The sequence below is a fragment of the Oncorhynchus mykiss genome, chromosome 23, assembly GCF_057628025.1.
Source record: "Oncorhynchus mykiss isolate SJ-2025 chromosome 23, ASM5762802v1, whole genome shotgun sequence".
Lineage (NCBI taxonomy): Eukaryota > Metazoa > Chordata > Actinopteri > Salmoniformes > Salmonidae > Oncorhynchus > Oncorhynchus mykiss.
In genome coordinates, this window is record NC_143044.1 from 28947578 (window position 1) to 28971326 (window position 23749).

The 23749-nt window shown below is 40.6% G+C and overlaps 1 protein-coding gene across 2 annotated transcripts; it reads left to right on the plus strand.

The window, feature by feature from the left end:
* The first annotated feature begins 5921 nt into the window (after window positions 1-5921).
* Window positions 5922-22895, plus strand: LOC100136665 (elongation of very long chain fatty acids (FEN1/Elo2, SUR4/Elo3, yeast)-like 2). 2 transcript variants are annotated; one of them, XM_036959634.2, is made up of 8 exons: window positions 5922-6224; window positions 7428-7492; window positions 7911-8098; window positions 15844-15921; window positions 17112-17283; window positions 21016-21140; window positions 21465-21599; window positions 21808-22895. In XM_036959634.2, the coding sequence occupies exons 2-8, from the start codon at window positions 7435-7437 to the stop codon at window positions 21937-21939; spliced, it is 888 nt and encodes a 295-aa protein (XP_036815529.1). In that variant the 5' UTR covers window positions 5922-6224; window positions 7428-7434; the 3' UTR covers window positions 21940-22895. The 2 variants fall into 2 exon arrangements, with proteins under 2 accessions (XP_036815529.1, NP_001118108.1); NM_001124636.1 differs by lacking the exon at window positions 5922-6224 and having other exon boundaries at window positions 7435-7492; window positions 21808-21939.
* Window positions 22896-23749: the final 854 nt, after the last annotated feature.

A 23749-nucleotide genomic window follows, 5' to 3' on the forward strand; every position in this document is an offset into this window, starting at 1 on the left:
CCGTCCCTCTAAACTTTCAGCTCATACAAGGAGAAGACTGATCAGAGATGCAGCCAAGAGGCCCATGATCACTCTGGATGAACTGCAGAGATCTACAGCTGAGGTGGGAGACTCTGTCCATAGGACAACAAGTCGTATATTGCACAAATTTGGCCTTTATGGAAGAGTGGCAAGAAGAAAGCCATTTCTTAAAGATATCCATAAAAAGTGTTGTTTAAAGTTTGCCACAAGCCACCTGGGAGACACACCAAACATGTGGAAGAAGGTGCTCTGGTCAGATGAAACCAAAATTGAACTTTTTGGCAACAATGCAAAACGTTATGTTTGGTGTAAAAGCAACACAGCTCATCACCCTGAACACACCATCCCCACTGTCAAACATGGTGGTGGCAGCATCATGGTTTGGGCCTGCTTTTCTTCAGCAGGGACAGGGAAGATGGTTAAAATTGATGGGAAGATGGATGGAGCCAAATACAGGACCATTGGAAGAAAACCTGATGGAGTCTGCAAAAGACCTGAGACTGGGACGGAGATTTGTCTTCCAACAAGACAATGATCCAAAACATAAAGCAAAATCTACAATGAAATGGTTCAAAAATAAACATATCCAGGTGTTAGAATGGCCAAGTCAAAGTCCAGACCTGAATCCAATCGAGAATCTGTGGAAAGAACTGAAAACTGCTGTTTACAAATGCTCTCCATCCAATCTCACTGAGCTCGAGCTGTTTTGCAAGGAGGAATGGGAAAAAAATCCAGTCTCTCGATGTGCAAAACTGATAGAGACATACCCCAAGCGACTTACAGCTGTAATCGCAGCAAAAGGTGGCGCTACAAAGTATTAACTTAAGGGGGCTGAATAATTTTGCACGCCCAATTTTTCAGTTTTTGATTTGTTAAAAAAGTTTGAAATATCCAATAAATGTCGTTCCACTTCATGATTGTGTCCCACTTGTTGTTGATTCTTCACAAAAAAATACAGTTTTATATCTTTATGTTTGAAGCCTGAAATGTGGCAAAAGGTCGCAAAGTTCAAGGGGGCCGAATACTTTCGCAAGGCACTGTATATGCACTTTGTTTATATACATTAAAAAGTTATATTTTAAATGCACATGTGTAATAGCATCCTTCTTTTTTACCTTTATTTCAATTTGTGGGATGCTGCAGTTTTGCAAATTGTTATTTATTTTTCTTTGATATGGTGCAATATTCTATTATGCTGTTCAGATTGTATTAATTTTGAATGGTTAGATTTATATGCACTTTCTTTATATACATTAAAAAGTTATACTTTAAATGCAAATGTTTAATAGCATTCTTTTTCATAACAAACCAATGCATTTTTAAATATATTGTGGTTAAGGTAGAGTATGATTTCATTTAATAATTTAATTAGAATTGTTTTAACACCAATCATAGTGAAACTATCGCAAACTGTTTGACTTGAAAAAAATATATATAATAATTTTAAAGAGCTGTTTGGGAGTCAAAAGAGACTGCTCTTTTTGGTGAGCTGAGCCGAATGAGCCGGCTCACTGAAAAGAGTCGGAATGCCCATCACTAAATTGTCAATGGGTGCTTGTGCAAGAATCTCTCACCATTGAATGGGTGATACAAGATAGATCAGGCTATACAGATCTCTGCTGGAGCCAGACCCATAGAGATAGATAGAGGAATCATCTTTGTATTTACGCAATTATAGAGAGCAATGGTAATGGCATATTTTTGTAGGCACTAACTCCTGAGTTCTCTGTAGGGTTTTTTGCATAAACACCCCAAATAAGGTCTGTGGTAAACACAGGTTTAGGAGATCTGATATGTTTTGTTATATGAGATAATCTTCATCAGCTAACATCACTTCATTTTTATTAAGCATTTATGTAATCAAAAAGCACATAAAGGCTTCATAATTCATCAAGGTCATTTTATCTGACTGATATTATCTCATAGAACAAAATGTATGTGATCTCCTAAGCCTGTGTTAAACTCAGACCTTTTTTTTTGTTGCATTTATCCCAAAACCCTATTCTTTCAATATAGGAATAGCTGAACAAACCAGGAGTGACTCTTTTCTGGGGTTTAGGACTACAAACTGGTGAGCACTAAGCAGCTGTGACAACATAACATTTTTTTAAAACTAGGCAAGTCAGTTAAGAACAAATTATTATTTACAATGGTGACCTACCGGGGAACAGTGGATTAACTGCCTTGTTCAGGGGAAGAACAACATATCTTTACCGTGTCAGCTCAGGGATGTGATCGGGTAACCTTTTGGTCACTGGCCCAATGCTCTAACCACTAGGCTACCTGCCGAGCCATTGAGGCTATCTCCATAAAGTAGTCGATTGGCTGATCCCTCCTGATGACCCAGTCGGACATGACTCCAACGGGGTCAGGCAATGACGTTGGAAGTCCCACCCAGTTGACTACATTAAAGTGGTGGAAGTTGTGTTCCCTCATGTGCTTTATGTATTGATTTGATATTAATTTAAATAAATAAAAACAATAAAAAAATAAAAATTTAAGTGATGGAAGCACTCAATCGCGAAAAAGCCTCTATCGTTCTCTATGGCCAGACCCTATTGCCATATCAGCTGCTACTGAGCTCTGCTCTGCATAGCCCATGTGAGTGATGCAGTGATTTGATTGGTTTCCACTGACGAGATGTGAATGGGGTGACATCTCGGCACATGATCGGCCAATGTCTTGGGGCAGAGGCTATTCGTTTAATTTTCTTGTTACTTTTTATAAATCCAGGATTTTATAAAACCCCCAAGAGTAACCTTGTCCATACATAGGACAATTCCCCGGATTCTGCATTTAAAAAATGTCGCGCAACCGTCATTAGCAAATAAAGTTACACGTAAAATAGTGCACAAATATTATTAAATAAACAAATTGTCTAAAAAAGAATAGGTCTTTGGCATGTGTAAATGGGCATTTATAATGAACATGTCTCTCTGTGGCACGCCAACATCAGCAGATGGGGAAATCACTTTCTGGCTAATTTCTCGTGGTCAGATTCTCGTCGACAGTTGACACGGTGAGAATCTGCCGTTGGTAATGTAGAATTATGTGTGATTTTCGTCATCGAGTATTTGGAAGAATTAGGATTAGGCAGTGTTTAAACTGGTGCGGTGATTTTCAAACCCATGTGCAGATGATACATGGTTTCCATTCGATTCATCAGCCACAAAGTCAAAATTGGCTGTATTCTAAAATTCATGAAAACAAAAAATTGCTTTTTGGCCATTATAAACACTGGTGAAATTCGCGGAAGGTGGGAAGGGGTTTGGCGAAGAGATTCCGTTTGTGATGGAAGAGTCTTCACTTCCTTGCATTGCACATAGGTAATGGACAAAAAAAACATAGGCTCGTTAGAGTAAGGCGAAAGCAACAGACTGCAGACGAAAATCGAGGAGTGAAATCATAGCAGGTGCATCTGCCACAGTCGAAAGTAGGTTTTCCAACAGCAAGGCGCAGTGCAACATGGCAGCAATGTTCCCTCTAAACTGGCATTGTTCCCCCTGGACTGCGTGCAGAATACATATCAGCCTGTGCAGAGAAGCATAGCTTGAAGTTCACTCAACTTTCTAGTTTTCTCCCTTAACACAATCAACATTTCACTTTACAGTAGGATTTGTGATTGAATCAACGCAACAATAGCCAATTTTAATGCAACATACATACACAAAATGAACTATGCAAAACTAACTATGCAAGAGATGATGTAGGCAGAATGGATCGGAGTAGGATTCTACTAGATTGACACACACGACTCAGCCCATACTCTACACACAAACCGGTGCGGCATAACCAATCAGAGCTTTAGTAGGCCTATATGCAAATAGGCCATTGCCATAGATCGATCTGTGCCATTCAATTTCAACTGTACTTCCTTTACTGCATGAGAGGTAGTGAGTAGATGGCTTGTTTTGAGATCAAAGTGAGAGCTGCATGTAGCCATGTGGGCACATTTGTTCATATCCTTTGATAGTTAGTGAGTTATTAGTCCAGTTATAGATCATTTGTGGTGAGCAATGGGGCAGATATTGTTTCCTACAAGAGCACAAAACATGTACATTTCTAGACATCTTTGAAAGAGTGGGGTAAATTGCTTTTTTGTCTTAAAGTGGCAGTGTTGTATTTTGAGACATGCTTGAATAAATTAAGTTAATTAAATAGGCTAATTTGTCTGACAATGCTATGGGAATAATAACACATTTTATTTTGTGAAGTTATTTCTTCTATCAAACACCACAACAACATTTTTTGTCTGGAGGAGAAGTGGATGAACAGGTTAATGTCAAGCCCTGCATGTTTTTTTTCAAAAGTCTCATGGAATGTAGACCTAAATTGAACACCACACATTGGCTGCTACTGTAGGCTGAACTATAGAACAACTATGTCCATGTTAAAATGTTATGGGATGCATTTTCTCTGTAGTTTTTGATGGTAGGCCTCTCTGGTAGGCCTACATTATGATGAAATAGCCACAGTAGCCTACTAGACCACTGTCTGAAACTAACTGTTCACAGTAAACGTGCGCTGGAAGTTGCACAGAATTTTCAATGTTCAAGTTTGCGCTCAGCAGACCTGAAATTTGCTCAGTGCCTCATTTTTTTTAGAAGGAACATTGCATAGCAGTGTTGCCATTGTTTATAAAATGTTTTCTTTGTAATGTCTAAATAAACATGTCTCCAACCCCCATATCACACACTCACAAACTGTAAATATACACTCACTGGACAGTTTATTAGGTACACCCATCTAGTTCTTTGCCTCCTGACGTGATGGCATCACACAGTTTTTGCAGATTGGAGAGCGGTACGTTCATGCAGCAAACAATGTGTTCCATCTCATCCCAAACATGGGTTGAGGTCTGGGGATTGAGCAGGCCACTCAAATTAACTGAACTCGCTGCCATGTTCCAGGCAATGTTTTTCCGCTCCTCAATTGTCCAGTGTTGGTGATCATGTGCCCACTGTAGCCGCTTCTTCTTGTTTTTAGCTGATAGGAGTGGAACCCGGTGTGGTCGTCTGCTGCAACAGCCCATCCGTGACAAGGATCGACGAGTTGTGCGTTCTGAGATGCCGTTCTGCACACCACTGTTGTACCGCGCCGTTAATTGTCTGTTTATGGCCCACCTGTTAGCTTCCACGATTCTTGCCATTCTTCTTCGACCTTTCTCATCAACAAGCTGTTTTCGCTTACAGGATTGCCACTGACTGGATGCTTTTTGTTTGTTGCTCCATTCTCAGTAAACCCAAGACAGTAAACCCAAGCCATGAAAATCCCAGGAGGGCGGTCGTTTCTGAGATACTGGATCCGGCGCGCCCGTCACCAACGATCATACCACGCTCAAAGTTGTTTAGGTCACTTGTTTTGCCCCTTTTAACTTCAATCGAACAGTAACTGAATGCCTTGATGCTTGCCTGCCCGCTTTATATAGCAAGCCATGGCCATGTGACCCACTGTCTGTAGGAGCCATACATTTTTGTGAAATTGGTGGTGTAGCTAATAAATTGGCTGGCGAGTGTATGCGTGTACATTGTACTATTAATTTGGTGTGAGAGAGACTGAGAGTCTGTCAATTTGTTTTCCCTTTTGTACTTCAATTATTTGCCAGTAATGTAACATTTGACATGTCTCTATTCTTTTGACACTTTTGTGAGTGTAATGTTTACTGTTGATTTCAGATAGTTTATTTCACTTTTGTTTATTATCTATTCCACTTGCTTTGGCAATGTAAACATGTTTCCCATGCCAATAAATCCCTTGGAATTGAATTGAGCGTCAAATGTCATATTCAATTGTACATATCCACTCTATGCATGAATTGCGGCAAAGTTAGTTCCTGTTTCAGTCAAGTCTTGCATGGGTCAAAAAAGAACACCCTAATGATTGGTTGACAATAGAGCCTCCCATAATGCAGGTGATGACTGCATGATAAAGTGGTGAAGAGCAACTGCAGAAATGTGCAGTCGACTGAAGTCATAACTTCATGACCTTTGATCACATGGTTTTTGTAAAGTTCATGCTGTCGTCATCTGTAGTCGGAAATCGGAAATGTTTTATTCCCACAATGCAACACACCTCACAAGGCGTTGACCTGACAAAAGTGATCTGCTTGACGCGCCCTGTGTTTCACCCGCTGTTTCACTGACTGACGAGGCTCCACATTTGTGCTTAGGGACCCGTCAGCCAAGGCTACGCATCTTCCAGGGGTACGTTTAATGAGCTAGAATGTGGTTTGGAATGGTCTTCGTTTTCATTGAGTTGTGGATATGCTAACAATATTTACATAATTGATACATTTGATAATATAATTTAAGAAGCGGTTTCATAGTTCATGTCTCGCCAACTAGGTCCTCTAGCTAGGCTATGTAAAACAATTGATGATTAGTCGGTGGCCTCTGATGCGAACGATTGCGATTGTTATTTGCCATATGTGTCCGGATTTGGGTAGCTGATTTAGACAAAATTGTACTTTTTGTTAACGACAACATTGTAATAGTAATACAGGCTTTGGCTACACGGCTACATTTAAAAAGTAGTGAGGTTATGGTAAACTACATCCTGATCCAGCACAGCAGACATAGGCTATCCAACTTTCCTGCTATAATAAGTTGATGCGCTATTAGGCTATGATGCTCTCTGTTTTATTTACTTTTTGCTTTGATTTTATTAGCGAACTTTATACAAGATGTTTAGGTGCTGTTTAGATTAAATTACAACATTTGGAGACAAGTCAGTAATAACTACAAGTATCACTTACAATGAAGAGAGGTCATTATTAACCTCTATTGACCCATAAATTACCTTGCAAGAGTAATTTAAATGTTGATGTTTGTATTTGTATCCGTTTGGGACTGCTTGAACAGCTACTTCAGCACCATAATAATTATAAAGGAAATATCCGAATGTTGAAAAATATCTAAGAGTGGTCAAGAAGTAACCAGATGCTATAGCCTTTGATGAACTTGACGTTATCTTCTTATGAATGGCAATGCATTACACTTTTGTCACATTGACTGCCAATTGCATTGGGCCCGTAGTCGGACTATCGCTTAAATCTTAACCTTCTGAAATGGACTTTATAGCTTGCCTAAGCAGAAAGCAGACTGGCATCTTTGCGTGTTCTTTCAGTCCAAAGTTGGTTGTGCCAAATGATCGTACCTCTACAATGAACCAAGCTTTGATTTCCCGTAAGCTGCTGTGTGTAATTTAAGAGAAACATATTTTGTCAACACAGTTAAGCTGATTTACTCAGTCACATTCCAGCAGTGCTGCTTGAATATGGTATTTTATTTATACCAAAGTGATAGTTTACCATACATTTCAGGTCTTTCAGAATGTATAACTATGGCTCTGGTGATGAGCTGCAATGTGTGACTTGGTACTCTCTCCTCTTTCATCTGTCTATTTAGGTCAGAAATGGAGACTTTTAATTATAAACTAAACATGTACATAGACTCATGGATGGGTCCCAGAGGTAAGTGTTATTACTGTTTCATTACGCGATTTTAAATTACAGTTTAGGAATTATCATATGAATAAATGCTTAATTATTAACATACAATTAATTATGACACTATATCTCCTCACGAAATGTTTGCATTGTGTGTTAATACATGCAGTGGAATACACCAGGTCTTTTTGCACCTTTATGATTCTAGCGCAACCTTTCCTGGAGTTAAACAAACATGCTTTGTAGTCACAGCCAATTCTCACTCAAACTGTATTGTATCCTTTTACCCCCTTCAACCAATATGCCTGTCCTGCAATGTAACTACCCCTCTCTATGCTCTCTATCTCACTGGAAAGGAAATACAGTAAATATGGGAATAGCGTGCAGAAAAGAAGAAGCATCTTACACTGTTAGATCAGGTTGTTCTGTCCATGTATTTCAGATGAGCGGGTACAGGGATGGCTGCTTCTGGACAACTACCCTCCAACCTTTGCACTAACAGTCATGTACCTGCTGATCGTATGGATGGGGCCCAAGTACATGAGACACAGACAGCCGGTGTCTTGCCGGGGTCTCCTCTTGGTCTACAATCTGGGCCTCACGATCTTGTCCTTCTATATGTTCTATGAGGTAGGCAGGCTACTCCTGATCTGAACTGATAGACATCCGAAGGAGGTGTTGGTATCATCGCAGTGCAACACTGCAGGCGGATAAGGGGAAGTGAGAGGATCGGGTGACTGGTAGGCGTGTCTAAATGATTGTTTTATTTGGCTAATTTTGTTGAAGGATTCTGTGAGGATTAGGGAAATTGTGATTCTGATTAGACAAAAATGGTGTCTTGCACTGAAGCCACCCCAGAAGACAATGCTTGTGGGGGAGTGAGTGGGGCACAGCTGGTCTCTGACAGGATCATTGTTAACACAAACAAATCTCTCACCCAACATCAACACAGCCCTCAATTGTTTCTGAAAACCTGCTGCTATTATTAGAAAGTTGAAGTTGGGGGGGGGGGGGGAGAGAATAAGGATGTAACCTAACAAAATGTGGAAAAAGTACATGGGTCTGAATACTTTCCGAATGCCCTGTAGTTATACAAATGAGGGACAAAGTCTGTTCTCCACCTGTAAGTCTAAAGTCTTTTCCGTTCATACCACCGTGGCCAAATTGGCCCAATTTGATTTGCATTACGTAAAAAGATTGGCTGTGCCCATGCTGTGTAAATAATTAATCTTGCTGATTCTGACATTACCCCTGCTTTTAGTCCTCTGAAATCAATGCCACCCAATTTAAATCCGAAGTAGTAAGGCGTCCTGAGTGGCGCAGTGGTCTAAGCCACTGCATCACAGTTCTAGCTATGCCACTAGAGATTCTGGGTTCGAGTCCAGGCTCTGTCGCAGCCGGCCGCGACCGGGAGACCCATGGGGCGGCGCACAATTGTCCCAGCGTCGTCCGGTTTAGGGGAGGGTTTGGCCAGCAGGGATGTCCTTGCCCCATTGGCGGGATGGGCGCGGTGCACGCTGACACGGTCGCCAAGGGCACAGTGTTTCCTCCGTCACATGTTTAGCTGGCTTCTGGGTTATGTCATCATCATGTCAAAAAGCAGTGCGGCTTGGTTGGGTTGTGTTTCGGAGGACGCACTGTAGCTACCCATTGGATACCACGAAAAAAAATCGAAAATACTAAGTCGTTGCTTGTTGTTGTCACCTGGCACTTAGAAATAGCATTTTCACAATGTGATGTTTTTTAGCAAACAACCAAGGGGCTGATTCAGACTTTCCTACGCACGCCTTTCCTACACATGCATTTCTTATGCTTTCTCAGTATTTTTGGTTTTCAGACTTACCTTATTCAGTAGCGTAACTCATTCTGCAGGTGTGGCTACCTTGCACGCTGTGAATACATTTTATTAAACCGCTGAAAACCCTCCAACTTGCTGGCCAACAGATTTTGTTGTGGAGTTTTCATTCAATAGGGTTTTCAGTACATTTATCTTAAGTTATTCCTTTAAATACGGTGTACCTTTTTACAATTTTGTCAACAGACTCACTAGAATATATAGAGAGAACGGGTTCAGAATATTAGGCAACAATGAGAGAAAGCCATCTAAATGTATGCATATTTGTCTCAGTTTCAGAAACAATTGGTAGATTTAAAAATATTCTGATTTTGTAGATTATTTAGGGTTAGGAAAGTATTTATGAATCATAAAAAAATGCATTTGGAGAGCCTGTACACACAAAAAGAAAGAACTGGTTCGATTCATTCTGAAAATGGTCACATTCAGTTTTTCAACCCATGGTAATTTTGGACGGTTAGTTTACATTCACCCACACACATTCACATACACACACACACATAACATGCACAGACACACCAAAAACACACATACATACATACATACATACATACACATTACACACACATGCACTTTTACACTCATAATTTGCTGCTGCTACTCAGTTCTTTATTTTACTCTTATTATTATCTATTCTGATGCCTAGTCACTTTACCCTTCCTTCATGTACATACAGTATCTACTTCAGATACCTCATACCTCTGCACATTGATCTGGTACTCCCTGTTGAAAGCTCCATTCTTGTGTAGATTTATTCTTCTTGTGTTACTATTTTTATTTTTAAACTCTGCGTTGTTGGGAAAGGCTCGTAAGCAAGCGTTTCACTGTAAAGTCTGCACCAGTTGTATTCGGCACATGTGAAAAATAACATTTGATTTGACAGAATTATAATAGAAAAAATAGTATACAATAGTAGGCTATACTCTCGTCTATTGCCTGCACTAACCATTGATCTGTGTGATGACACGGCAAAGTATTGCGCAATGCGTCGGGTTCAAACTGTTATGGGTTGGTCTGCACTCAGCTCCAGAGCAATTGAATTAGTGTCAATTAATGTTAATGTCATTAAATGTTTTATTTGATTTTCAATTCCCTTATCCAAATGGATTACTAATTTAACAACTCGTATCAAAATGTAAATTACAGTGCATGAAGAATGGTGTTATTCCTATCGGGAGAAATAAAGTACATGCTTTTTCCACTTGGAACCGACAGGTTGCTGGACCTTATTCGTGTTTTTTTTATTGTAAAGGTAGTGGACTTAATTAGGGAATTAAGTCAAGGACATAATACTGCAAATCTGTAGACACACCTCCACCACACACTTGTCCCTCCAGAGATGAAACCTCTCTCATCGTCACTCAACGCCTAGGTTTACCTCCACTGTACTCACATTCTACCATATCCTTGTCTGTACATTACGCCTTGAATCTATTCTACCACGCCCAGAAATATGCTCCCTTTAGTCCCTGTCCCCAACGCACTAGACAACCATTTCTTATAGCCTTTAGCCTTATCCTACTCCTCCTCTGTTCCTCAGGTGATGTAGAGGTTAACCCAGGCCCTGTAGCCCCCAGTTCCATTCCTATCCCCCAGGCGCTATCATTTGTTGACTTCTGTAACCGTAAAAGCCGTGGTTTCATGCATGTTAACATCAGAAGCCTCTTCCCTAAGTTTTATTCACTGCTTTAGCACACTGCGCCAACACTGATGTCCTAGCCATGTCTGAATCCTGGCTTAGGAAGGCCACCAAAAATTCTGAAATTTCCATCCTCAACTACAACATTTTCCGCCAAGATAGAACTGCCAAAGGGGGTGGAGTTAGCCTGCAGAGTTCTGTCATGCTATCGAGGTCTGTGCCCAAAAAAGTTTGAGCTACTACTTTTAAAAATCCACCTTTCCAGAAATAAGTCTCTCACTGTTGCAACTTGTTATAGACCCCCCTCAGCCCCAAGCTGTGCCCTGCACACCATATGTGAATTTAATTGTCCCCCGTTTATCTTCAGAGTTCGTACTGTTAGATGACCTAAACTCGGCCGTCCTACAATCTAAGCGAGATGCCCTCAATCACACACAAATGATCATGGAACCTACCAGGTACAACCCTAAATCCATAAACACGGGCACCCTCATCGATATCATCCTGACCAACCTGCCCTCTAAATGCATCTCTGCTGTCTTCTACCAGGATCTCAGCTATCACTCATTGCCTGCGTCCATAATGGGTCCGTGGTCAAACGACCACCCCTCATCACTGTCAAACGCTCCCTAAAGCACTTCAGCGAACAGGCCTTTCTAATCAACCTGGCCCGGGTATCCTGTAAGGATATTGACCTCATTCCGTCAGTAGAGGATGCCTGGTTGCTCTTTAAAAGTGCTTTCCTCACCATCTTAAACAAGCACGCCCCATTCAAAAAATGCAGAACTAAGAACCCTTGGTTCACTCCAGACCTGACTGCCCTTGACCAGCACAAAAACATCCTGTGGCTTACTGCATTAGAATCGAATATCCCCCGCGATATGAAACTTTTCAGGGAAGTTAGGAACAAATATACACAGGCAGTTAGGAAAGCAAAGGCTAGCTTTTTCAAACAGAAATTTACATCCTGTAGCACAAACTCCAAAAAGTTCTGGGACACTGTAAAGTCCATGGAGAATAAGAGCACCTCCTCCCAGCTGCACACTGCACTGAGGCTAGGAAACACTGTCACCACCGATAAATCTACGATAATCAAGAATTTTGGCTGATCATGCTTTCCACCTGGCTACCTCTACACTGGTCAACAGCAACTTGCCCAAGCCTCCCCCGTTTCTCCTTCATCCCAATCCATCAGATAGCTGATGTTCTGAAAGAGCTGTAAAATCTGGACCCCTATAAATCAGCCGGGTTAGACAATCTGGACCCTCTCTTTCTAAAATGATCTGCCGCAATTGTTGCAACCCCTATTACTAGCCTATTCAACCTCTCTTTCGTATCGTCTGAGATCCCTAAAGATTGGAAAGCTGCCGCGGTCATCCCCCTCTTCAAAGGGGGTGACACTCGAAACCCAAACTGTTACAGACCCATATCTATCCTACCCTGCTTTTCTAAGGTATTCGAAAGCCAAGTTAACAAACAGATCACCGACCATTTCGAATCCCACTGTACCTTCTCCGCTATGCAAATCTGGTTTCCGAGCTGGTCATGAGTGCACCTCAGCCACGCTCATGGTCCTAAACGATATCATAACCGCCATCGATAGAAGACGGTACTGTGCAGCCGTCTTCATCGACCTGGCCAAGGCTTTCGACTCTGTCAATCACCGTATTCTTATCTGCAGACTCAATAGCCTTGGCTTCTCAAATGACTGCCTCGACTGGTTCACCAACTACTTTTCAGACAGAGTTCAGTGTGTCAAATCGGAGGGCCTGTTGTCCGGACCTTTAGCAGTCTCTATGGGGGAGCCACAGGGATCAATTCTCGGGCTGACTCTTTTCTCTGAAAATATCATTGATGTCGCTCTTGCTGCTGGTGATTCTCTGATCCACCTCTTCTTTGGATACTGTGTTAACAAACCTCCAGATGAGCTTCAATGCCATACAACACTCCTTCTGTGTTCTTTGTGTTGCACTGCTTTGCTCTATCTTGGCCAGGTCGCAGTTGTAAATGAAAGCTTGTTCTCAGCTGGCCTACCTGGTTAAATAATGGTGAAAAAAAAAAAAAAAACTTCATGAAATCGATCTCCACCCCAAACGAATAGCCGGTAATTAGAATGCCATCATCATGCTTAACTTCAAGGTCTGAATACACATAAAGAGAGAATAATAGTGAAGACATCAAAACTAGGAAATAACACATTGAATCATGTGTTAAACAAATCAAAACATATTTGAGATTCTTCAATGTAGCCACCCTTTGCCTTGATGACAGCTTTGCACACTCTTGGAATTCTCTCAACCAGCTTCATGAGGCAGTCACCTAGAATGCGTTTCAATTAACTGGTGTGCCTTGTTAATTTGTGGAATTTCTTTCCTTCTTAATGCGTTTGAGCCAATCAGTTGTGTTGTGACAAGGTAGCCCTATCTGGTAAAAGACCAAATCCATATTATGGCAAGAACTGCTCAAATAAGCAAAGAGCAACAACAGTCATTACTTTAAGTTTCTTCAAGTGCAGTCCCAAAAACCACCAAGCGCTATGATGAAACTGGCTCTCATGAGGACCGCCACAGGAAAGGGAGACCCATTTACATCTGCTGCAGAGGATACGTTCATTAGAGTTACCAGCCTCAGAAATTGCAACCCAAATAAATGCTTCCCAGAGTTCAAGTAACAGACCCATCTCAACACCATTCAGAGGAGACTGCGTGAATCAGGCCTTCATGGTAGAATTGCTGCAAAGAAACCATTACTAAAGGACAACAATACTAAGGATACTTGCTTGGGACAAGAAACACAAGCAATGGACATTAGACTGGTGGAAATCTGTCCTTTTGTCTGAGTCCAAATTTGAGATTTTTGGTTCCAACCGACTTGTCTTTGTGAGACGCAGAGTAGGTGAATGGATGATCTCCACGTGTGTGGTTTCCACCGTGAAGCATGGAGGAGGTGTGATGGTGTGGGGGTGATTTTCTGGTGACACTGTCAGTGATTTATTTTGAATCCAAGGCACACTTATCCAGCATGGCTACCACAGCATTCTGCAGTGATACGCCATCCCATCTAGTTTGCACTTAGTCCCACTATCATTTGTTTTTCAGCAGGACAATGACCCAACACCTCCAGTCTGTGTAGTGGCTATTTGACCAAGACGGAGAGTGATGCAGTGCTCCATCAGAGGACCTGGCCTCCACAATCACCTGACCTCAACCCAATTGAGATGGTTTGGGATGAGTTTGACCGCAGAGTGAAGGAAAAGCAGACAACAAGTGCTCAATATATGTGGGAACTCCCTCAAGACTGTTGGAATAGCCTTCCAGGTGAAGCTGGTTGAGAGAGTGCCAAGAGTGTGCAAAGCTGTCATCAAGGCAAAGGGTGGCTACTTTGAAGAATTTAACATTTTATTTAACAGGCAAGTCAGTTAAGAACCAATTGTTATTGACAATGACGGCCGTCCCTGGCCAAACCCGGATGACACTGGGTCAATTGTGCGCCGCCCTATGAATCTAAAGTATAAAAATAACATTTGTTTAACACTTTTTTTGATTACTACATTATTCCATTTGTGTTAGTTCATATTTGTGATGTCTTCACCATTAGTGAATGTAGTAAATAGTAAAAACAAAGAAAAATGCTTGAATGGGCAGGTGTCCAAACTTTTGACTGGTACTGTATATGGACATTTACCCCATATATCCTTCGTTTTGAATTACATGGTAAGAATAAAGCAGATTTAGTATTAGTGTAGTACTGATAAATGGTGTATTATAAGTCAAGGAAAAATATCCTAGTCTGCAGTATATTGTTGTGAATAATCGTTTTGCTAACATAGTAAAAGTGGGCATGCAGCATTACATTTAAAACAACAGCAGACATAACAATGTCATTGTTGAAGTGATTAGTGTCTGTGTTGAGACTTTTGTGTTACTTGATGTGTCCTCTGCATGTACGAGATTACCCAGTTGAGTAGTGGAGCACAACATTTGCCAATCACAGGCCTGTCCTTATTCTACTTTCATCCCCATGGGCACATACAGGGCAGTCACTCTCCTGGTGCCGCAATCATCGGATAATATCACTGTTTGCCTCGAAGTCATCAACATAATTAGCTCTCTGCTTTGCCCTGCTTTTTTACCGTCCTGTTCTGGACTGGGTCCTGTCTCGATTCAAATGCACTAAAATCCTGTGGGAAAGATTAATGTTCTTCAGAAAATGTTTTATTCAGTACAACATAAAAAGGGGGGGGTAATTCTGTCCCTGAGTAGTGCTTGGAGTTTGAGCACATAACACAGCTAAAATAATACACTTTAAGCTGAACCTGAATCTGGACTTTAAATTCGTTACATTTAGCCCTTTGTTTTTGTCAGTTATTCAAGGCAGTGGTGGATAAAGGCAGAGCCATTTCCATCCATCCCAAATGAGATGAAATGTGTGAACAAGGCCTCCATTTAGAAACTGTGGAATCACTGGTCTGCTCAACAACAATAAACAATGCAGTCACAATGTTGCAGTGGTAACAAAAAGGGTACTGATATTCTCTCTGGTAAATGAGACTAAAATGGAGAGGAGGAGACAGAAAATGACTCACGGATATAATATTGCCCACTGTCCACGCCTGCAGCAAGTATGCGAAGCTATCATCCTAAATTCCAATGTAAATTCTAACAGGTTTACTATCAGATTTTGTATGGGAGAAAGCAAATTGATGTCGCAAGTTTTTTTTTTTTTGTTTAAAAAATCTTATGACACTTGCAATACAATAATTAAATAAATGTGATATTACAATACAAGGGCAGTAAGGTATTAATGTGATTCAAGCTGTGTGAAGATGCCAAAGACATGACGATCTAGGTTTTTCTAAATCACCTTGTTCTCTGTCCCCAGATGGTGTCTGCTGTGTGGCACGGGGATTATAACTTCTTTTGCCAAGACACACACAGTGCAGGAGAAACCGATACCAAGGTAAAGTAGTCTCATTCTATGTAACCCCTCTGTTTTATATTAAATTCTATATAATGTGAACAATCTGTTAGATTCAAAATGTGTATATAGTATGTGAGGTGAAAAATGCATTGTCACCAGACACCAGCTTGACTTCACCCTTTCGTTCATTCTCTTCGTGATATTTCCATACCCTTTGGCTCACTACCAGAGATGCAAATAATAGCTTGACAACAAACTTCAAAGACAAACTAATTACCAGATCAATATGTACTGAGCTACTTTTATTGATATTTTCTTGTCCTGGTGGCTTCCAATTCTACGTGTACATTTCACCTCAGCCAGTACCTGCAAATTCTAACAGATAACCAACTGGGCACAGACATCAGTTCGTCTAGTTTTGATTTACTTTTGGTTGTCAACTAACGCGAATTCAGTGTGAAATCACCAACAAATGTCACCATGTCATTGGATTTAGGTCAAAAGTTGGTTAAAAAAATATGAAAAGCCCTTACGTTGATGACTTTTTGCAAATCCATTCAGTTTTCCACATTGATTCAACATTATCACATAGATTTTTTTGGTTGAAATGACATGGAGACAAAGTTGATTCAACCAGTTTTTGCCCAGTTGGCTGTCTGACCCTGTGGCTTCCCATCTATTTAATCTGTGCTGCTGTCATCAGTAGTGAAATGTGTGATTGGATTGCAGTTCTACAGCAGGGTTTCTTAAACTATGGGTCGGGACCCAAAGTGGGCCCTGAGTTTGTGGGAAGTGGGTTGTGATTTATGAGAATACATATATAATCACACACTATTTCTTCTTAATTTGAGTTGTTGGAGGACGATTTGGGTCACGGGAAGACGGTCAATTTCTCATTTGGGTCTCGAACTGATAAAGTTTAAGAATCCCTGTTCTACAGTGATTTAAAACTTGTAAAAGTGTCCCTGCCGTCACAGCAGTGGATGATCATATTTTTATTTGTGTCCTTAATAGAGATTTCAAGATTATTTCAGTACAGATGACCATTTTTTTGTCCCTCAACACAACTGGTCAAATGATTATCACTGGCCATTCCTCATAGGGTGAAATATAAATCTGGAAATGTATGAGTATTGAGTATATCCTTGCAGGAAAGTGAACGACTAGGAAAAAGTATTGTATTGGCTGAAAGCTTGACTCCTTATTCTTCGCTTTTTTTCTCATTTCAGATCATAAATGTGCTGTGGTGGTACTACTTCTCCAAGCTCATAGAGTTTATGGATACCTTCTTCTTCATCCTGCGGAAGAACAACCATCAAATCACGTTTCTGCACATCTACCACCATGCTAGCATGCTCAACATCTGGTGGTTCGTCATGAACTGGGTGCCCTGTGGTCACTGTGAGTGTTCTAACACAATATTCCTCTTCTATCCTCAACACAGTGGAATAAGCAAGTCAGTTTACACAATGAATCATTCAGAACCACTAAAGTCAAATCCACTGAGCTTTAGGTGAACCTTTTCTACACAATTCCTGAAATAGGCTTGGACAAGTAGCATATATATAGTATATAAAGTGCATTCAGACCCCTTGACTTTTTCCACATTTTGTTACATTACAGGCTTATTCTACAATGGATAAAAACATATATACAGTGCCTTGCGAAAGTATTCGGCCCCCTTGAACTTTGCGACCTTTTGCCACATTTCAGGCTTCAAACATAAAGATATAAAACTGTATTTTTTTTGTGAAGAATCAACAACAAGTGGGACACAATCATGAAGTGGAACGACATTTATTGGATATTTCAAACTTTTTTAACAAATCAAAAACTTAAAAATTGGGCGTGCAAAATTATTCAGCCCCCTTAAGTTAATACTTTGTAGCGCCACCTTTTGCTGCGATTACAGCTGTAAGTCGCTTGGGGTATGTCTCTATCAGTTTTGCACATCGAGAGACTGAAATGTTTTCCCATTCCTCCTTGCAAAACAGCTCGAGCTAAGTGAGGTTGGATGGAGAGCATTTGTGAACAGCAGTTTTCAGTTCTTTCCACAGATTCTCGATTGGATTCAGGTCTGGACTTTGACTTGGCCATTCTAACACCTGGATATGTTTATTTTTGAACCATTCCATTGTAGATTTTGCTTTATGTTTTGGATCATTGTCTTGTTGGAAGACAAATCTCCGTCCCAGTCTCAGGTCTTTTGCAGACTCCATCAGGTTTTCTTCCAGAATGGTCCTGTATTTGGCTCCATCCATCTTCCCATCAATTTTACCCATCTTCCCTGTCCCTGCTGAAGAAAAGCTGGCCCAAACCATGATGCTGCCACCACCATGTTTGACAGTGGGGATGGTGTGTTCAGCTGTGTTGCTTTTACGCCAAACATAACGTTTTGCATTGTTGCCAAAAAGTTCAATTTTGGTTTCATCTGACCAGAGCACCTTCTTCCACATGTTTGGTGTGTCTCCCAGGTGGCTTGTGGCAAACTTTAAACAACACTTTTTATGGATATCTTTAAGAAATGGCTTTCTTCTTGCCACTCTTCCATAAAGGCCAGATTTGTGCAATATACGACTGATTGTTGTCCTATGGACAGAGTCTCCCACCTCAGCTGTACATCTCTGCAGTTCATCCAGAGTGATCATGGGCCTCTTGGCTGCATCTCTGATCAGTCTTCTCCTTGTATGAGCTGAAAGTTTAGAGGGACGGCCAGGTCTTGGTAGATTTGCAGTGGTCTGATACTCCTTCCATTTCAATATTATCGCTTGCACAGTGCTCCTTGGGATGTTTAAAGCTTGGGAAATATTTTTGTATCCAAATCCGGCTTTAAACTTCTTCACAACAGTATCTCTGACCTGCCTGGTGTGTTCCTTGTTCTTCATGATGCTCTCTGCGCTTTTAACGGACCTCTGAGACTATCACAGTGCAGGTGCATTTATACGGAGACTTGATTACACACAGGTGGATTGTATTTATCATCATTAGTCATTTAGGTCAACATTGGATCATTCAGAGATCCTCACTGAACTTCTGGAGAGAGTTTGCTGCACTGAAAGTAAAGGGGCTGAATAATTTTGCACGCCCAGTTTTTCAGTTTTTGATTTGTTAAAAAAGTTTGAAATATCCAATAAATGTCGTTCCACTTCATGATTGTGTCCCACTTGTTGTTGATTCTTCACAAAAAAATACAGTTTTAAATCTTTATGTTTGAAGCCTGAAATGTGGCAAAAGGTCGCAAAGTTCAAGGGGGCCGAATACTTTCGCAAGGCACTGTATATATCTCCTTATCAATCTACACAAAATACCCCTTAAAAAAAAAGAAAACATGTTTTATAGAAATGTTAGCAAATTTACATAAGTATTCAGACCCTTTGCCATGAAATTCGAAATTCAGCTCCGGTGCATCCTGTTTCCATTGATCATCCTTGAGATGTTTCTACAACTTGATTGGAGTCCACCTGTGGTAAATTCAATTGATTGGACATGATTTGGAAAGGGGCACACCTGTCTATATAAGTTCCCACAGTTGACAATGAATGTCAGAGCAAAAACCAAGCCATTCGGTTGAAGGCACAGATCTGGGCAAGGGTACGAAAAACATTTCTGCAGCATTGAAGGTCCCCAAGAACATAGTGGCCTCCATCATTCTTAAATGGAAGAAGTTTGGAACCACCAAGACTCTTCCTAGAGCTGTCTGCCCAGCCAAACTGAGGAATCGGGGGAGAAGGGCCTTGGTCAGGGAGGTGACCAAGAACCCAATGGTAACTGACAGAGCTCCAGAGTGCCTCTGTAGAGATGGGAGAACCTTACAGAAGGACAAGCATCTCAGCAGCACTCCACCAATCAGGCCTTTATGGTAGGGTGGCCAGACAGAAGCCACTCCTCAGTAAAAGGCACATAACAGCCTGCTTGGAGTATGCCAAAAGACACCTAAAGACTCTCAGACCATGAGAAACAAGATTATCTGGTCTGATGGAACCAATATTTAACTTTTTGGCCTGAATGCCAAGCGTCACGTCTGGAGGAAACCCGGCACCATCACTACAGTGAAGCATGGTGGTGGCAGCATCATGCTGTTGTGATGTTCTTCAGCAGCAGGGACTGGGAGAATAGTCAGGATCAAGGGAAAGATGAATGGAGCAAAGTACAGAGAGATCCTTGATGAAAACCTGCTCCAGAGTGCTCAGGACCTCAGACTGGGGCAAAGGTTCACCTTCCAACAGGACAACGATCCTCAGCACACAGCCAAGACAACACAGGAGTGGCTTCGGCACATGTCTCTAAATGTCCTTGAGTGGCCCAGCCAGAGCCCGGACTTGAATCAGATCAAACATCTCTGGAGAGACCTGAAAATAGCTGTGCAGCAACGCTCCCCATCCAACCTGACAGAGCTTGAGAGGATCTGCAGAGAAGTATGGGAGAAACTCCCCAAATACAGGTGTGCCAAACTTGTAGCGTAATACTCAAGAAGACTCAAGGCTGTAATCGCTGCCAAAGGTGCTTCAACAAAGTACTGAGTAAAGGGTCTGAATACTTATGTAAATGTGATATTTCTGTTTTTTTTTTTTTTATTTATAAACTTGCAAAAATGTCTAAACCTGTTTTTGCTTTTTCATTATGGGGTATTGTGTGCAGATTGAGGGGGGAAAAACGATTTAATCCATTTTAGAATAAGGCTGTAACCTAACAAAATGGGCAAAAAGTCAAGGTGTCTGAATACTTTCTGAATGCACTGTACATGGTATATTATTCTAAGTAGCCATACGGGTGTGTTTCATTACATGTTTTTCTTGACTTGATTCTGTGATTGAGAAACCTTCAAGTGAAGTAGATCCGTTGTTAGAATTAAGTGTGAATTGAACCTACTTTTATTTCAGGACTGCACAGCATGTTTTTGCTGTGATATACTGTACCCTCACCTCGTAATGTATTTACCCTCTCACTGTGGCAAACAGTGTCCTAGAATAGTAATATATTAATCACCTATGCAAAGAAAATGAGAAAACAGGCATGAGATGGCAATAATTCTCATGAATTGATGTCTAATGTAGATTAATTATCTACCCCATAGTCTCTGACACTGCTAATGTAGATGAATCATTTACCCCCTATCTTATGTCTCTGCCTCAGCCTACTTTGGTGCCTCCCTGAACAGCTTCATCCATGTCCTGATGTACTCTTACTATGGGCTCTCTGCTGTCCCGGCCTTGCGGCCCTATCTATGGTGGAAGAAATACATCACACAAGTACAGCTGGTGAGCCTGCATTTCCATATGTATTGTTTAAAACCCTCAGAGGTGGACTTTCACATCCATAGTAATCATCCAGTGTATAGTTCATCCAATCTCAGGGTCTTCGTGAATGTAACAAAGCATGTGTATTCTGATCCCTATTATCTTCTGCACTGTATGCAATGGCAATGTTTTCCATGGATGGAGCAGTGTTTTTAAGTGCACTGAGTTACAGAAATATGTATTTGGAGATGTTCCAAAACTGTCTTGGATGATTTCTGCATGTGTATTTGATATTCACGTAGTTTACAAACAGGTCATTTGAGTTTTGTCTCATTTACTCTCTAGATTCAGTTCTTTTTGACCATGTCCCAGACGATATGTGCAGTCATTTGGCCATGTGATTTCCCCAGAGGGTGGCTGTATTTCCAGATATTCTATGTCATCACACTTATTGCCCTTTTCTCAAACTTCTACATTCAGGTGAGCAAATATAAAACCATTGCATTAATTAGACATAGTGTAATTGTTATTATTATTAATGAATTATGGTCTTATGAAGTATTTTACATTGCCATGATGGTGACGGGGTTAAATATAACAGTGCATTGTTGTCAGTCATTTTGGGGGGGGGGGGGGGTTCAGATTTGTAGCACATCCTAATATATTGACTCCTTCCCTCTGTTTTTAGACTTACAAGAAACACCTTGTTTCACAAAAGAAGGAGTATCATCAGAATGGCTCTGTTGCTTCATTGAATGGCCATGTGAATGGGGTGACACCCACGGAAACCATTACACACAGGAAAGTGAGGGGGGACTGAATCTTGAATACTGTTACAATCCTAACTGTAAGACATATCTACTGTATGTAATGTCGCCAGGAGAGAAGGGATAATACATTTCTTCATGAGGATTACTAATGACGAAATGTATTAGAAGAGTCTAAGCTAGTTAATTCACAAAAGACAAGACATGTTTATCTGAAAGAGATTCCTAACATTTTGCACACCGCAACCTGTTATTATTCATATTGAATCAAAGTTCATTAGAGTTTCTAAACAAGCATAGCATAGGGAGTAAACTACAGCACAGTAACCACAGAGACCCACTTCCTTTTAATGCTGCACAAGATGTTCAACTTTGTCTGTCTTCAGTGTGGTGGGGACAAAGCTTTAATCAACCTTGACCCATACAGAAATAATAACTTATTTTCTATGTTTTAATTCACAACATATGCACTTGTCTACATGCTTGTCCATGAGGGAAAAAAACATATTTTGGGGATTCTGTTTTGTAAAAGGTACTATATCTGGGTTTTTTTCTCTCAATATATTTTATTTGACCACAAGGTCATACAATCATTTATAAGTATGCAAAAGAGTTGCTTCAAAAAAATGCATTAAAATACACAAGCTGTACAATATCAACATAAATAATTAGATACTGATTAGTGTTCCAAAATGGCTTTGCATACAAGAAAGGAAAGATAAAAAACAAACTGGCTTATGGCTGAGCATTATTACCTAACATACCAGTAATAGATAGTGATCTTTTTCTTTTTTACACTATGTGTCCGTATCATTCCCACCCTCCCTTCCCAATGTTCCTCAAGGATTTTCTTTTCTTTGTATCCTCTTAATGAGGTTCCCGTCATGAGTATATACACACTAGTACAAATCTAAACTCAGGTACATAATCAATCTGACACCGGTTTCGGTTTCAACAAAAGAAAGAAAAGTTTGCCATGTCTTATAAAATAAAGTTGTGGATCCACTTTGTGTACATTTCATTTTCTCCAAAGTGAGACTTTGCAAACATACTATTAACCCACTGATTGTAAAATGGTGTGTTTGGCTTTTTCCTCTGGGTCAAAATCAGGTTACTGGCAATCAGACAGGCGTAAACCAAGGCATTTGCTTCCACCTTTGCTATTCCAGAACTACCAACAGTTGTCCCAGATAGATATAAGTGGGTCAGGACTTATAGATTATTGTGTTTATATTGGACATTGCATTAGAAATAGCATCCCAATAGCCTTTTAGTTTTGGACACTCACACAACCAGAACATATTTTCACAAGTTGCAGAGGTATGTTGGCATTGTTCACATTTGGGGTCAACTTGGGAGTAGAACTTAGACAGCTTGGCATTTGTGTAGTAACTTGTGTGTAACAACATGACTGGTACATATAAAAGGGCTTTTAAAAAAATATTTGTTTTTTCACAACTGTTAATTAGGGGTTCACATAAAAGCTGTGAAACCTATTGTTATTCCTAGATTTTTTTTCCCCCTTGACATGGGCAAATAACTCGAGCATAGATTGGGAACTTTTTTTCTAATTTGGCACACAGAAATACGCCATAAGTAACGTGGTGAAAAATAATTGCACTGATTGGCCTGAATGTGGCGCTGTTACAAGCAGTCTCACTTAAACCCTCATATCTGCAGCCATATTTGACATAGAGACCTTGTATGTAGGTGTCTTTCCTCATGCTGAACAAATTTTCCTCAAGGACCCATAAGGTCTGTCAGGATAGATTATCCAAATGTGGTATGTAGGCCCATATCTTAGCTTTTCTCAAACTACGTTAAGGGATTGGTTAAGAGAGGAAATCCCTCTTCACTTGAACT

Excerpts from the sequence above, each read along its gene's own strand:
- LOC100136665 (XM_036959634.2), top strand. The coding sequence starts at position 7,435 with ATGGAGACTTTTAATTATAAACTAAACATGTACATAGACTCATGGATG. Across the intron at positions 15,922-17,111 it reads CAGGAGAAACCGATACCAAG|ATCATAAATGTGCTGTGGTG; the intron begins GTAAAGTAGTCT and ends TTCTCATTTCAG. Across the intron at positions 17,284-21,015 it reads CTGGGTGCCCTGTGGTCACT|CCTACTTTGGTGCCTCCCTG; the intron begins GTGAGTGTTCTA and ends TCTCTGCCTCAG.